Source organism: Falco cherrug, chromosome 10 (genome assembly GCF_023634085.1).
Source record: "Falco cherrug isolate bFalChe1 chromosome 10, bFalChe1.pri, whole genome shotgun sequence".
NCBI classification, from domain to species: domain Eukaryota; kingdom Metazoa; phylum Chordata; class Aves; order Falconiformes; family Falconidae; genus Falco; species Falco cherrug.
In genome coordinates this window covers 3,350,948-3,369,052 of record NC_073706.1, presented here as the reverse complement: position 1 = coordinate 3,369,052, position 18,105 = coordinate 3,350,948, and the positions used below count along the sequence as shown (strand labels likewise).

The window sequence follows — 18,105 nt, the reverse complement described above, 5'->3', positions numbered from 1 at the left end:
CAAGTCTTATCCATTTATTTTCGAATGCACGCTAGAGACCCGTTTTCTAGCCAGAATACAGGAATACGAGCAAAGCAGAGTGAAGCAGGAAGAACTGGGCAAGAGGGGTGACATATAGTAGGACGCTAAGTAATGGAGAAAGCTCTGGTTCAGATAGATGTGCAACAGAATGCAGGAAGGGGTAGATTTAAGTGCATATATAGCCCTGCGCAGAGCTAGGGATGGCTGACACTTCTGCAGATGGTGGAAGTTGACCACTGTCAATTAAATTTGAGAAACTCGGACCAAGTCCTCTGACATCCATCTGTCTCATACCAAAACAACCCTCAGTGCAAAGGGACCAGAGATAACTAAATGAAAAAATAAATTTTCCTACTATTACGGGGGGTGCATCCATGTGGTGTGTGTCTTAGGAGCGTATTCAAACAAAAAGTCAATGTGTACACCTGCTATGCTGGGTTAACTTCTAGGATCACAGAGCAACGTGCAAAGATTTGAACAGCACAGTTGTCAGGATACATCCCTACAACATTTTGTTTTCCTTTTCTTCCTGGATTTGTATTTCATGCAATATTAACCACACCCCATCCTTCATGATTTTATTACTCTAATTAAGTTTGCATTTGTTAATTTTCCTGAAAATTGAACCCAGCGGGGTTTTACTGAGTGCTTCTTTTTTTTCCTTTCCAAGTGACGGATCCAAACAGGAATACAATAATATCTATAATGAAAAGCAGGCTGCAGACCCTACCAAGGTATATGACAAATCATTTAACATATAAATTGTTTGAGGTATTATTTCAGGTAAGCGACCCTAATGCACTGCCACATTTTATGCCATTAGCCTCAGGGCCCCAATCACAGTCATTTATTGAGATATCACATTAAGTCCCCTGGGTTCATTTTTTCACGATGTTAACAAATACAGGCTTAGATTTGCGTTAAGTGCTTGCTTTCACGTATGGGATGCAGTGCATAGCAAGATCTGTACCTGTGCTTGTACTCCTGGATGACTGGATCCACTGTCCTAACTACATTGACTAATTTAAACTTACTGTGGTATACAGCTACAGCCACTTTAGAAATAATAAGAAATAATATGCACATTAAGCAATACCTAGTACAGCTATTTTGAGCATCCATTTTAATGGTCTAATGAAATGGCTTCAGAGAGCAAGTGCCTTAGTCACTTAGTTGAGAAAAGCAGATGCCTCAAGTTCTCGAGAGGAAGATCTGACCTGCTCAAGTTTAGGTACTTAGCTCTGGCAGATTGGTATTGTCAACTAGCAACCAAATTTGTGCTCAAAAGCTTCACAGAATTACAAACACCACCAGAATTACCACCTTTTAGTTTGTCTCCTCTCTCCATCTATTTACAAAGGTCTAGCAAATGCTCAATTTCATTCACTACTGTACACGCAGAATTGCTTTTGCCTTTAAAGCACAGGAGGTTCTTGTGCAGTGCATATACTACTGTGACACTGAAGCAATTTTTTAGTATTTGTAATCAGAGCTACTACCCAGGCCAGACAGGGAATGCTAAATATCAAAAAATACAGTTAAAAACAAACAAAAATGATCTGTCTCTCTAAGATTACATGCCTTTTTGCATAACAACCAAGGAATACCTGGGGATAAAACAGCAGAAAAGCTAAGTGTTCTGTTCCTTTACAAGTAGGTAACTCCACTGGCCAGTCTGCATACCACATAACCACATAGCCCAGATTTGGCAGGTATAGGTGACTTTTTTCCCCTAAAAGGAACTTCTAATATAAGCAAATGATGATGGAGTCTGCAATGGTCAGTGGGACAAGAACACACGGAGGTAATCAACAGCTGTGTTGCAAGCAAGAGTCTTTTGTGCTCTGTAATAATACAGCTTTGGTGTTTGTTTTGATTTTTTTGTTACTCAAATACATTTTGCCACAAAGCACTTCTGAATCATAGTTTGATCATAAAAGTTGACTCATTTCTCCCCATGGATATAAACACAGTATCTCATACATTCAGTAACAAGCTGAACTTCTTTTTACTCTCAATTTGTGGTACAACTGCCTAGAACATTACTTTGTTCAATAAGAACAAATGGTAAGAGAAAGAAGCATTAGAGACTGTAAGTTGTATGTATCTGACACCAAATTCTGCTTAGCAATGCCCAAGCAATTCTGTTTTAATGGGGAAACAAAAACAATACAAAAGCACAACATTTCACGTACAATATTCTCATTACTCATTTTGAAATAAACTAGCTTTCCTCTTCTGCTTTTTACAAGAACACATATAAAGCAATGGGTATCAATAATGCAGTGCCCATACAAGCGACTGCACTGCTGTAATTGTAAATAAGCCTCTAATATTTTGGAGTAACCCTAGCAACTCAAGTGTCTTACTGGCCAATTATTAGTTATTTTCTCCATTCACTTCTACCAGACTTACCTACTGTATTTTTCATTGTTCAGATTGGAAACAGGATAAATATGTTGCAGAAAACAGAGGGCCATCTGTTTGATCTTATTGAAAAAATTTTGATTGATATAAGGAAAATTATCACCTCACTTGCATCAAAATATTTTGATGTGGAGAGACATGTCATTCAGTGGATAACATTATGGCCTGTCACTTGATTTGCTGTCTCTAGAGAGCGGCTAATGAGAAAGAGAAGTAGCAGGTACATACAAAAATGTAAGAACTGACACAAAGATGTACAATGGTTCTACCTAGGACAGAAACCTCTCTCCTCACCCCCATTTTTATTTTTTTTTAATAATTAGCAGGTAGTACAGCATATACCAGTGAATGCAGTAAGGATTGGAGGTTCCTAATTCAGTGTACAGAAGTCACTTGAAATAATTTTCATCTAGAGCACCTCACCAGCTGCACAGTATTAAACATCAGAAGGCTATTTCTTCATGCTCTCATATCATCTTCAGATCAAGCTTTGTGTCAGAGAATGTTTTCCTGGCAGCATCATCGCAGAAGCCCTCACCCAGGTCAGCAGCAAGTGCATCGTTGATGCATTTGCCTCTACATTATTTATTTTTCCCTGCTGACATCTCAGAGAAATCTGATCCATCACCACCATTCAACTACTGCTGCAGCACTTTTGAAGAGGAGATAAAATCCTCTGCCAAAACTCAGGAACAACCTCCACCCCAAAAAGCCCAGGAGCAAGGTGCAGGCTCCTAAGGTAAGTTCAGCTGTCACTGAATAAAGATGGTGCTGAGGTTGCTTAGAATTTATAGAATTAAGCAAATCATATGAGTACATTGCAAAAAAAATATTCTGGAGTGTTTTGCATGCTTTGGGAGGTCACAGACATTCCATGCTGTGCATATGCCAATTCATATGCTAGCTTGGATAGCGAGCACTAAGTTGTATTTTTCAAGTAAATACATCTGTTCAGTTCTTTCAGTTCTTCCCCCCCCCCCCCCCCCCCCCGGCCAGTTTCGCTCCATTTGACTATCTTGTAGCTATAAGGGCTAGGGAGGTTCTACCTCAACTACTCAACTAACAGCAAGTAGCATTACAAGCCACAGAAAAAAGCCTCATATTTAAGGTCAGGTTGTAGGTCTATGTATCTGAAAATTTCAAGTCAAACTTGAAAGAAAAAACCAAACCAGCTAAGGTTGCCATCCTACTAAGATTTGAGCAGCAAAAATAAAACTTATTTGACAAAAACAGAGCCTTTGCTAAGCGCCGGTAGGTTTTAGATTTAAAAAAATGTCTAGCCTTTAACTGTTATAGCAAGCAAGCAGCATCTTAAATGTTGGTATAAACTCAAAATTTTCCAAGACTAAGCCAAGGCTAGAATCTCCTTATCTTGCACATCACAGTGTCACCCTAATTAGTTAACAACTGAAGCCCTTTAGGCTTACTGTAAACCTTAATTAAGACTTTCTAACATATTTGTGCTCTAGTCAACCCCTTGTATTGGTTTGGACAGGTGAACGTTATCACACAATCCTTACTCCATCAGTGGGACCATTCAGTCAACACAGATCTCCTTACAACATCTGTGATAACCAGGAAGGCATCACTCTGGCTGAGGACCCTCCCTCCCTCTTCCCACCTCAAACGTTGGCTGTAGCAAACATCAGGATTTGTGCCTAAACCTCATCTGTATTAAGTGCAACAAAGAGCGTTATCACCACCGCTAGTAATCTAATGTCATGGGTGTAACAGGCAGACACACACCAGAAGTGTCTGCTAACCTGTTAAGTCATAGGAAAACCAGGTGAATCTTTCTTCACCACTCAATACTTTTTTATTATTATTATTATTTGAGGGTTTTAAGACCCTCAACGTAAAGTTTCAGATCACAACACTCCTTCCATCTTTCAACTCTCCTGGGCTGTGTATCTGCTTATTTTCAGTTAAAACTCAGCCTTGAAACATACTTCTTGATTTAGGTTGTTACCTATGAAAGACTCAAAGTATTACACTGAAAGATCAATTCTTTCTCTTTTCTCACAAAATGCATTTTGAGGCAGCAATAAATGCTAGAAATTCCAGTACACTGCATGGTGTGCTGATCACCATGAGAGGTGTAACGATGGGTGATAAGTCTCACAAAAAGTATCACAGACCCTGAGAGAAATTGGAGATTGAAACTACCACACAATACTCCTGCAGCAAAGGCAGCACCAAAAAAGATCTGAGCCTCATTCATTCCAGGAGCACATGCATTTCATTTTCCATTCTGACCAAACCGCCTAGTTGCTGATGACAGACTAGTTGCCAATGCTCACAAAGTACTCTGTTTTTTATTCCTATAGGGGTTAAAAATACAGGAGCACAAGGAATTCTGAAAAAAATTTGCTAAAATTCAACTAAAAATCTGGAAAATTTACCTCCTAGATGAATTACTGAAATCCATAGAACATGCTATGGAGCTGACAAATAAAGATGACGTTGATGGAGTTCATAGCTATCGGAGCAAGGTGGCCACAGACAATATCACTTCATTTATCCTTTCACTCACATTTTTGCTAGCCAGTTCAAGGTTGATAAAACAGCACATGGCTTCTGAGGCACTATTCACTGATCCAAAGGCTAGGGATAGTAAGGGCAAGAGACCCCATATTCCCCCAAAATATCCAAAGCCCAGCATGGCAGGGAACACATCGTGATACTATGGAACAAGCTCAGCCCTCGTGGTGTGCAGGCCACGTTAGAAATGTGGTGCAAGTACACACACAAAAATACTTGCATGTCCCAGTTATAAAAGCTTTTCTGTGACTGGGTTTCAAATGGGGTAGAGTTCATCTTCTTCTTAGTAGCCGGTGCAGTGCTGTGTTCTGGATTTAGGATGAGAACAATGTCAATAACACGCTGATGTTTTAGTTCTTGCTAAGTCCTGCGTACTCTAAATGGAATTTTCAGTTTCCCACACTCTGCCCGCGAGCAGGGGCACACGGAGCGGGAGGGAGCAGAGCCAGGACAGCTGCCCCGGCCTGGCCAGAGGCATGTCCCGTTGCACAGAGCATCGTGCTCAGGATGGAAACAGGGGGAGCTGGCTGGGACGGGCCGGTCACTGCTCGGGGACTGGCTGGGCATCGGCCAGCGGCGGGGAGCAGCTGCACGGTGCATCACTTGGGGTCTTTTCATTCCCTTGAGTTTTATTCCTCTCTCTCTCCTTTTCATTATAATTGTTATTATTATTAAATTTTATTTTATTTATTAAATTGCTCTCATCTCAACCCACAAGTTTTACCTTTTTTCTAATTCTCCTCCCCATCCCCCTGGAGGTGGGGGTAGCAAGCAAGCAGCTGCCTGGTACTCGGTTGTCAGTTGGAGTTAAACCACAACAGAGACATGGAAATGCCTTTTGGGCGCTTACAAGACATTTCTTTCTTCTTTTTGTGACTGACACCAAAAGGCTGTCTATTAAAAAAAACAAATAAATAAATAAATAATGTGAAGTTTTACCACACCTGAACTGAAAACCAACAATTTCCATCAAGTCTCCATGAGCCATTCTGTGAGGCATCTGGTACACTTTCTTATTAATAAATGTATTATCTGTTACTGTATTGATTCCAGTAGTTCACCACGTAGGCAATGACCAACTCATGTCAAATGAGACAATCTGAAGCATTCCACGTGGAAAAAGTGCTTTTTATTAAGCATGCAGTACATGTTTATAGTTCCTTTCTTTGTCACTGCTGAAGAGGTTTGTGTTAGAATTGGGAAAATGAAAAAATAAAAATCTATGTTCTTAAAAGTTTCCCATTCGATAGCAAGAAAGAGAACAAACATAGTACAGAGAAGTATTCATTTTGGAAACAAAAATGAATGTTTCACAATTATATATGAAAGTCTAGTTTGAGATACTTCCCCCAGAACTGACAGTAGTACTTCAACAGAACAAGGGACCTTGCAAAGATGCTTAAGACATGTAGTTAACCAAACAAAGCCAAGACCATGGTCGATACAAGTTCCTACTCAACACAAAGCATACAGTACTTGAAGACTTGTTATATTTAGCAGAAAGATTTAAGATCTGTTAGATGCAAAACCAAGAAACATTTGACTGGAATAAGCCCTAAAGATAATTAAGCATTTCAAGACCTTACCTAAGGCTGTTGAGATATTCTAAAATGTAAAAACTTTTAATCATTATCAACATCTTCTGAAAACTATTCTGCTTTATTCATATGGTATTGCATGTGATGCAAGAATGACTTGTAAATTCTATGGCTTACATATTGCAAAAGATCAAATTAGATTAAACATTTTTCCTTTCTGTTATTACAACTGTAAATGAGCAGAGATATATGAAAAAAAATAAAACTTCCTTACGAGTATAGTACTGCTACACCTGGGGCTGAGGCATGCAGAAAAATCAGATGCTCTATTTTGGAAGTAAATCTTGGAAGAGACAATAGTCTAGTTCCTACAGAAACTATCACAACTTTAATGAAGAGTACTAAAATTCCCTTTTTGCTCAGGAAATACCAATAATCCTACTGCAAAGACTATAACATACTGCCATTCCAAGACGGCGACATAAAAAGGAATTATGGTGATCTGAGGATATTCTATGACAGAATGAGTTTCTTGGACTCCTTGACTAAACGCAGTGTTAACTAATGCTAAATTGTATCTAACTGGCAGTGCTTCAGAGAGGACCACACGTATGGGGAAAAGGTGGTACCTTGCAGACAAAGAGTGTATTTTTCTGAATTACCATGTGGCTCAGCAGGAGCCCAAACACTGCGGTGTTATCGCCACCCTGCCAGCCACAAGCCCAGCACTACCAGGGCTGCTATGGGGCACAGCCAGACCCAATACATACTGTCAGAGTGTAATTCAGTTCTAAATAGTGGAGTCAAGTCTAGTCTGCCTTCAACGTGTGTCATTTGACCTGTATAGTTTTTAAGGTAGTCCTGTCCTTTCTCAGTAGGCAGTAGAAAATACACAGAGCACTCCATTGTCAGAGGCCATTTACAAAACCAAGACCGATGCTCTCAGAGCTTTGAACACATATCATCGACATCAAGTGAACATCCCTCACTTTAAATCCTGAAAAAAGAAATTACTGGAAAAGTATTATGCTTAGAACTTCTCATATTTAGATATATAGAAATTTATAGAAAATGCTTGTTCACTACAAGATTCCAGTTCTCAAGACCGTATGGGTTTGTGACTACAACAATAATCATAACACTTTCCCGAAACTGGGCAATTGCTGCATTATCTGAATGGCCTAACCAAGAGGCAACAAACCCAACACACTGAGCTTCAGGTCAGCCTGAAAGTACCATATTGCTGACACAAGGCAAACAAAAGTAAATGATTTGCAAAACTTGTCAAGTGGAGCAAAGGTAGGCAACAGAGGTAAGCTTAAGTAAAAGGGTGATGGTAGAAAACAATGTAAAAGCAAGCACAAATGTGTTTTTATTTAAAGTTTCAGCCTCAAGATAATGGAAATACTGGCAAATCACTATTTAGTGAGCAATCTGAGTCAGAAGACTGATTAATACCATACTGCTGATGAAAAGGCAATATGATATGGTCAGCAGCATTCACAAGGGTCAGTCAAAAACTTGTAAGCAGCAGCAACAAAAGAAGGATTTGCCATAATAAGAAGGAAAAAAAAAAGAAAAAAATAAGGAAGCAGGCGATCCAAACCTCCTCCATTTTAATTTGTGTCTGTATCCTGCTGAGGGAACAAACAATTTGTAAGTTGTAGTCTGTCATGTAATTCAGTATTAGCTGCAGGCTAATAAATAGGACAGTAAAGCATGTGCAAAGACTGATTTATAGGATCCAAAGAGAGATAGCCTAAGTCTTGCAGCTATTTGCATCTTCCTCACATACAAACAAGCACTGATGGAAAGTTTCCTGCTGAGAAAGAGAGGCAGGCAAGAGATGCATTGGAGAGAAACCTGGTTAAAAAAAAAATAAAGAATAAAAAGAAGAAAGAGGACTGGAATAACTTCTTCAGAGAGGGGTTTTTACATATTTATGCAGCGTAGCAGAGCACAATGCTGCAAATTCAAATCACTCATAATAAAAAGGAAGTTAAAAAAACCCAGCAACACTAGGAGAGGTCTGTGGAAAAGCCAAGCCAGAGGTTTACAGGGTTCACCTTGAAGGTGTTTGAGCATAGCTGTTCAGCAGGCAGTATGGACCATAGAGAGCCAGGAAATGTGGCTTTTTTTCTTCTTGAATTCATAGGCTAATTATTAAAATAGTTGCAAGACTTGCTGTAATTGTCCCCCTATTTAACTGCTGCTCAGCAGGTTTCTGCTCTTAGTTCTTAAGTGTTCTTTAAAAGTCACAGCTGGACAGGGGTACCATTGAGGGTGTGATCTGAACCAGTGTCCCAGCACAAGAGGAGAACAAGCGGTGGTATTTAACATGGCAGAAGATTAACACATCAGATGAAAGCTAAAAAACAACACACCAGATTTTAGGGTGGTGATTCGATGAGAAGTGTATTCCATCATCTCACAGCTAGAACAGATGCTGGGAAATTATTTGCTCAGAAAAATGAAACATTCTTCAACTGGGTAGAGATGGAGAAGGACTGCAAAATGTCAATTAATAACTGCAATTTTGGCTATTTTCTTGCCTCAGTCTCACAGTTGAGTGGGGAACTAACTTCAAACCGATCGTGCTTTCCTTAATGCAGAAACATGCTCTTTAATCGCTTCATTCAGATAGGGCAAATGCAAACATAACCAACACCCAGCTTCTCCCTGGAGCTTAGCCCTATACTGGCTTCGACAGCAGAGCAGTTTAGCTCCATCATTCAGAGGCAAATGCTATGCAAACTTCAAAAAATCCATTCACCAGAATACCTAACCCAAGCTTGCTGAATGGCCTCCATTCAGCACCACCAAGAGACTTCAAAAGACTTTTGTCATCTCCTAACTTTCAAGCTAAAAAAAATTCTGGAACTGCCGTACTGCTAATATCCTTAGCTCTGAACTCAACGATGTTTACAAAGCTCCATCATTCTTTCCTCCAAAACTTGCAACCTTCTTTACCTGAGGATTAGAGCTTCAGCTTGTAAATGCCAACCTCCAAATCCAGCAGAGCAGATTAACAACTACCCACAGAGTCCATCGGTCGCAGCGTATGCAGCATTCTGCTGAAAGAAAAGGAGGCAGAAGGGTGTGTCTAACACACAGACCTGCAAGTCTGTAAGAAGGCTGAGTACAAGAGAGAGTGCTTAAGAAAGGATAAGACCCCAACGCAATCAAAAAAGCTGGTTCAAGATGTACAAAGGGAAAAAAAAGCCAAGTAAAATAAATCAACGTAAGGTAAGGAACCAGCAAATTGCTTTCAACTGGTTTATATCTAGCTTTGAAAATTTTGTTAAAACAATAAAAATAAAAGCTGGGTGCACATTTCACACATCCTAAGAAACCCAACCACGCACTCAGCAGATTTACAGTAGGCTGCCAACAAAGAGTAAAGCTTAAAGCAAGGCAAAGATGGCTGGGGAGTTCATTAGTACCTTGCTCAGGATATAAGTTGTCCTTTCCACAGGTGATTTTGAGCTTCTTGCTTCACCGGCCCTACAACAAATACAATACCTTTGCAGAAAGCCTATTAGCTGCAATTACTACTGCATTTCTGAAACAGAACAGCAGGAATGCTTCTTACACTGTGTCTAGCACTGCAGAATTTTCACAAGTTCCAATAATCACATGGTCTGAAGCATTTGCATATACAGAAAGTCTATTTCCTTCACTGAAAATTAATTTGGTTCTCCTATACAGATGGGATCTATGGGCCTCACTATGGTAAATACACTTTGTTTTGCTGCTTTATTCTTTGAGAATCTCATATCACTGATCACCCTTTCATACTAAGAAATCTGATGCATCTTGCCTGCATTTCATATGAAGCAAAGCACTACTTTGTTAGGTTGGTTTTTTCTGCTGTGACAGAAGTTAATATTTTGTTCTGAAAAGTATAACAGCTCATAGCCAACTATTCTCTCACAAGTGTCCAAGTACGCCTAAGTCATACCAGACTGTTCACCAACATCCAAGTATGGCAACAGATGATACCTCAAGAGACTTCTCTTGAATTAAAAGCATTTAACAGGATTGTAACCACTCAAACTCCTTCTGCTTCAAAAAGATTATTCCTTATTCTTTCTCCATTTATTATTGCATTTATATCTTGTATTTAATCAAGACCTTTACACATGAACAGCTACATCATACTTGGAAATATATACCTTACAAACAAATCCAAGCAAGTTCATCCCATGCCTACCCCTGCACCTGTCTCAGGTAAAATTTCAGTCAGAATAAGGCCAGAACTTTTGGACTTATATTTGCCTTGGGGAAAAAAAAGCAAACAAAAACCCGAAGACAAAACCCCACAAACACCACACGCCAATCATCCTCCAAGAAATTCCTGAAACCTAACTCAGAGGTGTGATAGGAAAGCCGTTATCATTTCCCAGGTGGCTACAAACAGGACAAAGTTTAAGACAGCAATCCCTGATTGTTTTACACAGAAACAGAAAGGCTGATGAAGAAAGAGATATTAAAAAATGGGGGAAAATGTTGACTGAATTGTCAATACACCATTAGTTTATGAACCTTCCTTGTAACCCAGCTCTAGCTTTATATTCTTTCTGGATACACTTATTATAATTTATACCCTGTTGACTAATATAAAGTAAGAAAGAAGGAATATGCATGCTGAAACATGATTGCAAGTCCACATAGCACTCAGTGCAATTCTAAAAATTGGATCCTGTATATAATGCATACATTAATCAGTTCTCAAGGAAATGGCTTCATTTCCAAGTTCCAATTTGGAGGTTATACATAAGGAGAAGGAAATGTTTCCTTTTGAAAGGACACAAATCATTCACACTAACTCCTAATTTCTATGAAACAATGGCTTTGCCTTCACACCTCTCCCATGCACTTCACAGACATAATGAGTTGGGCTGAAAGAGAAAGTGGAGTTAAAGCTCTCGGTGACAGTCTGTAATCTCTTTGCCTCCCCTCTTCTCACCACACATCCACTTAATGATTAAAACGGAGTTAAAGCAACTGCTATTGGACTACACCAAACAAGATGATTAAACAGAGCTATGACAAGTTCAAGTAATTACCAGCCAGATGCGAACACCAAGGAAGGAGTATTACATTCCTTACACCACTGTGACTACAAAGAAATAAAGGCATGTAAGTGGCTTTTTCAGGCACCCTACGATCATGAAGCCATTCACCCCTGTGCGGTAATTTCAAAGGCAGCATAACCTTCAGAAATGGTTTGCATGCACACACACACACAAAACCCATTCTGTGCCAGCTTCATGTTCAAAAGAGCAACATCATTACATGCTTTATCAAATCTATGCCTCTCATGGTATGCTACATGCAAATTCTGCAGACTGAATCTACTTGTGTAAACTGGAAAAAATAGAGAAAGAGATAGCACACAGCCTGAGGGCGACCCTCATTATCACAGCTCTACGGATACTGCTGGCAGCACCAGCGAGAGACTTTCTCTTGTTCGCAAGGTGATAACTTCGAGGACCCTGATTAACGTACATTACACAGGCAGATGAATTCAAACCTACCCAGCAACTTCTGCAATCTGGATGAGTCTGATAAGTAGCTGGAAGGCATGAAAATTCCTATCTGAACTTATGAATGCATACGAGACAAAATACTTTTTTTAACAGTAAAATCTAAACCACACATATACCACAGCTGAGCTTATCTCCTAAATGCTTCCAAAGGAGGGAATGGACTTGGTCTTCCAGCCATCCTGACAGCACACGAGGATACTTGCAGCACACTGTCTAATCTTCATACCAACTCCCCCAGCCTCCCGACTGAAACATGGGGATGGACTTGAGTACCACCATAGAAACAGTAGTTAAATCACCCCGTGATACCAAGAATATTATGTTAGTTTTAATGAGTACATTTGGCATTAATATCCTGGGGTACAGAACTTTCTATGCAAGAGGCATGAAAATATATTTTTAAAAAAACCAACAAACCAACAAACAAAAATTTTAAAGAATCTTTTTCAGACCCACCACTTCTCTTAGTAATTGCTTTATCTGAAGTGAAAGACTTTAGAGTTTGTGAGCATCCTGAACAATTACATTGAAGGCAATTATATTTTCATCCGAGGAACAAGCTGTACCCTAGAGCACACATGGAACACCCTGTTACACACTCTCATACCTGCACTGCACTTGTTTTATTAAGGCAACCTACCGAGGGCCTGATGGTGGCATTTCTAGGGCCAGCTCCAGTGCAAGATCAGGCCCAGCTGTAGAACGGAGCTGGTGTTGTATCTTACTACTTTAAAGTTCCAGAAAGCTCTTTCTACTAAGAGGACTTCTTGCTGTTTAATAATTACCTGAAACTATTCTGGACACAGCTCCAATAATAAATACTGAGATAGTCAAAATACCTGTATTTTGATGAGTCTGCCTTATAATTGTGAATCTGGAATTTGCACAGCATATTTAATATGGGAGAAGCTTAAATACATAGATTTAAATGTCTAATTATTCAGCATGCTTTTCACACTTAAGTATCTCTACTTGATAACTTGATGGGGGGGTTGTTGTGCTTTTTTGTGGGGTTTTTGGTTTGGGTTTGGTTTGGTTTTTTGTTTTGTGGTTTTGGTTTTTTTGTTGTGGTTGGTTTTGTTTGTTTGTTGTTGTGTTTTTTTTAAAAATTCCAGGGTCTACTTACTAGGAAAAGACTCAGATCCCTAGAGCAGTTTCCACTGCGTACCTGGTGAATTAATAAATAGATGGTGCAATTAGTGACACAAGCGTCACACCAGAAAAGACCTAAAGAAAAACAGTAAGCAACTCCAAAAAAAGAAATCACCTCTCCCCCGATCACCAAAGGCATTGGCTTCTCGCATCTAAAAACCTCAAGAAAAGAGTGACTGATAAAAGGCAAGCTGTCCCAAATATTACAAGGATGACAGAAAGCCACTCAGTTAAGAGACAGACTGGTTTTCATCTGTGTTGACTAAGGAACTACTTTGAAAATCAACTAAGAGAAAACTGAAGAGAACTAGAACATACCCTTGGAGGTCCTTAGAGGGGCTTTGTTAAGTTCTCCTACCCCGGCAGTATCAGAACAGACCCCCTCTAAGAAAATGTACGAGCCTTAAGAGAATTTGCATCAGGTAGCAACAACATAATTTTGATGGACTTCCTGGAGAGTCAAAATCTCAGAAAAATTGGCTCGTGAAAAATAGGTTACAGATGCTGTAATATTCCTTCTTTATCAGCTCTCCATGGATCCCCACCACATATTGAGTAATTAATTTAAGCATCCAGAATATCTGAAAGGGATCAGGAAAAAAACCAACAGATGTAAACAAACCTCCATACACACACAGAGATGTTACTCACAACCTCACATAATATGACAGGTGTCCTGCAAGGCCACTATCATTGATACAGACCTTAAATTATAAGATTCCAGCCAATTTCCACAGTATTTTAAACAATCTTTACACAAGCAAAACCTACATTCACTTAAGAAAATGAGTAACCGCCACACAGTTTTTACTTAAAAGAAAATTACAGACAAGCATTCCATTCATATGTGATCAGCATAGCAAGATGTAGAATCTCTGGGTTTTTTGAAAACTGCCCTGTACAAAATTGTATTAAATTACTACATGTGCAACAGTGAGAGATAAGAAAGAGAGAAGAGCTATTTCCACTGGAGCACCAAAGGATGGTAAGGTGTACAGATGGAAATGATAGGTTTCTTTAGCTTGACTATTATGATTCTAGAGTGCAAAGAGAAGAATAAATGTATTGTCATTTATACAAGCCCTGCAACAGAGTCAGAACTCTGAAAAGTATTAGCATATACAGCAAATAGCTGCCCACATAAAAGCATTTTCACAGTACTACAAAGGTAGCCCCTGCCACTAAATACACTTTAATACTTCGAAACTAATAAAGTTATGATCTTTTGTGTAAAATTTCCAGTAATTGCATTACAATAATACACTGTTCTTAGTAAAGATGTCCACATAGACAAGGGGAGGACTTGAGGGGTGGGCAGCAGAAGGTGGTGCATGTCTAATTCCATTGATCATTTTATTTGCTGAAATAGATATCTATTATTCCAATTCAGGGTGTAGAAGTACATGTATTTCAAAGCAAAACCTCTCTCTCTCCTTCTACCAAATACTATAATTCAATATTAAGAAACATAAATTACTCTTTCCTTTCTCAATAGTACAATAAAACATCTTACGCATAGGGAAGCAAACAGATCTTTACATTAAAAAGATACACAGATACACTTCTAAACCTTAAGCTTTGTTGCAAGAAATCCTTTATGATTTTATGTTCAGCTGATCAAGAGAAAGCACATGAGAAGCAGAGTATTAGCTTGGATTTAGTGGGTTTAGGGGCAGGACTATCAATTGAGCAAAACTTCAATTACAGACTAATTTAATGTATGCCCAAGTACATTATTGCAATTCAATAAACGTCTCTTCAGAATTAAACAATTCCAATTTGCCTTCATTTCAGCCTGTGTGCACGCATTACAAATTTGCTATTATCCACACTAAAATTAGTCAGACTGTTTGGAAGCACTCATCCATGCAATCTCAGCATCTCACAGTGCTGCATCAAACTAACCTCAAATGAAGCACTTGACCTTACCTGCTCACTAAACAGGAACACGGAGCAGAGGAGCGCACCTTCCCCTAAACAATATTACTCTGCTAAAATTTTTTCTACCTTGTTGTCTGCCTGAGTAATCCAGCAATGAATCTATCAATGTCTCTCTTGGTGGACATCCAACCATTTATGTTTATAACTTATCCTTCTATTTTTTCCTTTCTTCTATCAATAAACACGAAAGCATCAGGCACCTACTCAACTTTGCATATTCTGGTGTTTGGTTGCTCTGGAAGATTGCCTTCCCTCTATTTAGCTATGGTACAGTACTAGATATGCTACTCTTGGCAACTCAATTCCATTTTAATCATGAATTAATTCCTCCAGATTTGAACAAGATGCAAGATCACTGAGTGGGAATTAAAAGCACTTGGCATCTACTAGGAGCGTTCTCTTCCCAAACTGTATAGTCTGAATATCTGCACCATGCAACGCTATATTTAAGGCATTGTAAAGGCATCAGTATAGTGATCAAAGGACAGAGTACGTTGGCAGACTGTAGTATAGCAGAAAAAAGTGATCTCTTGTCTACAGCAGCCCCCCATTTTCACAGGAGTCGGTGAGGATCCCTGCAGTGCAGATCAGGGTACATTTAAATAAATAAATAAATAAATGGGTAAATAAATAAGTGATAATTTAAAAAACCAACCAGCACACAAAAAAAGGCAGTGCAGTAAATAGCGCTCCACTGCATGCCTCATGAAGGCAAGATTAAGATACATCTTGCATGTGTCAGGCACAGTATCAGCTCTTGAGTCAAAGAAAATAACAGGCTAAAACCCCAGCATCCTTCAAGAACTACTGATGTTACTACTGCGTACTTCAGGACATCGGCAGAATCAATCCCGTCATTTACTCCCAGCAGCCCTGAGCAGACTCTTGTGACATGCAATGCTCCATCACAAGATTATTTATGCCTTATAAAATATTGTAAAGAAAGGCAGATGAAGCTGACAACCGAACTGTTTAGCTGACTACAGTGAAAGTACCCATAGCCATCACGCATTACTACAAAACCTCATGAAGAGGGCTGTATCCAGACAAAGTTTTGGTTCAAACATTTAAGAAAATGACTGAAATTCATGCCAGTTCTACAATTTTTTCCTTACTTAAGTTCAATATGAATGAAAGAAGAAAGTCCAATATGATGTCAAGCTTTGTAAATAGCTGCCATCTGCGAGGAAATACCCATCTTGAATAAACTTGCTGTTTTAATGCAACCTACCTTTCACTATTAATTCCGCATAATTCGAAACTCCAGAGCCACCATCTGAACGAATGACACATCGGTACTTGCTGATACTGCGTTGAGAGGTGTCAGCTACACTGACAGTAGCAGAAAAACGTCTATGGTTGACCACTCGAGTGACCATTAATGCTGTGTCCCTTCCGTTCCACTGCTGTAAAGGCAGACAAAAATAATGCAAGTTATGAAGACACAGGTATCATACATTCACATGTAATTCATTCTCTGCTATACTTCTTAACATTGCTCAGACCTTCATGTTCACATCACTAGGCTAGATCTTATACAAGCACCCATTTTCAAGAGAGGGCTGCTAGCCATACCCTTGAAAAATTTACAGGGTTGTATGAACTGAAATTTAAGGGCTTAAAAATCCTTGCACATATATTTAGGTTTTCACTTCTATTTGATTTTTAAAACATACTTGGGCATTTGAGGTGTTTTATTTACTGAAAAGGCTAGAGAGTGACATCTCTGGCTGTGCAATTTTACACAGAATATTTAGAGGCCCAGCTAGGATATGAAAATAAAACTGAATGGTTCGTGTAGACCTGGGAAAATGCTACAAATGAACAAATTTTATAAACTTGGCATTTTTAGATGTAAAACTTTGATTCTGGACCAATTTACAGAAATTGGTTGGATAGGGAGACATCCTTACATGTCCAACATTCCTCAATAAACCTCTCTATCAATGCCAGACTACATCTTCCCAACTGGAAAAGCAACAGATAAAGAATTAGTTAGTAATACAATGTCTCCACAGGCTAAACACCTGAACTTGCTCAATTGGTTGAGTTTATTGGGAGTTTCAAAGGAAAACACACTGCTGTTTTGCTGTTTTCCAGTAATCAGTTTTTGGGGTGTTTCGAAGGCTATTTTCATTAAATATTTCCATTTTAGAGAATGTATCAGAGCACTTCAAAGGGCAGAAGAAATAATTTTGTCCTTCAATGGGAAACACACGTTCCATATCTTCAGTTTGATATATATTCCGTTTCTAACTTTAGAACAGCAAATGAGTCCTTAAGGTTGTTACGACACCCACCTGAGTAGCACAACCCAGTCTTTCAAGTCCAGCCAGCAGGATGAGAATATAGACATTAAGAGAGGGAATCTTCTGGCCTTTTCATGAGAGACTAAAAGGTACAAGCTGCTATCAATGCAGCCAAAGAAAACTGGGAGGAAGAAATACAGTGGGTACAAACTGGTTTTGCATGTTTTCACCATCCAGGTAGTAATCTCAGACCTTAGAGTAGGTTTCCTTCTTAACACTTTCACTGACTCTGGGCTGAGGACATTTTTGGAGGGTGACAGGAAAGACGACTGCCTAATAAAGCAGACGGGAAGGGCTATTTCACCTGTTTTGCCTCTTCTGTTTTACAACTGAGTCCTTACAGGTACATGGGCATTTATTTGAAACTAAAATTTTGAACGTCACTGGCCATTTTTTCCATCTTCTGTATCATTATCTTGTTCTTTGTCACCTTAAACTCTCACCTAGAAACAGTTTAAGTTCTCATAGGTTCCTGATGAAAAGATTTTTGCCCCACCACCCAGACTGCCCCTACCTACTTTATTCACTTGAAAGAGCAAACAAACCAAAATCGAACCAACCAAACAAAACAAAAAAAAAAAATCCACCATTAAAAAAAAAGCGCAAACCAAAACTAAACCAAAA

General features: G+C 39.1%; 1 protein-coding gene across 2 annotated transcripts in view; it reads right to left on the bottom strand.

Annotated features, from left to right (window-relative positions):
• Nucleotides 1-18,105, bottom strand: part of PTPRT (protein tyrosine phosphatase receptor type T) — a 453,418-nt gene that overhangs the window by 247,334 nt on the left and 187,979 nt on the right. For both annotated transcript variants that reach the window (XM_055722799.1, XM_055722800.1), the window contains exon 6: nucleotides 16,404-16,578. In XM_055722799.1, the coding sequence (XP_055578774.1) occupies nucleotides 16,404-16,578 (175 nt within the window). The remainder of the gene's footprint in view (nucleotides 1-16,403; nucleotides 16,579-18,105) is intronic.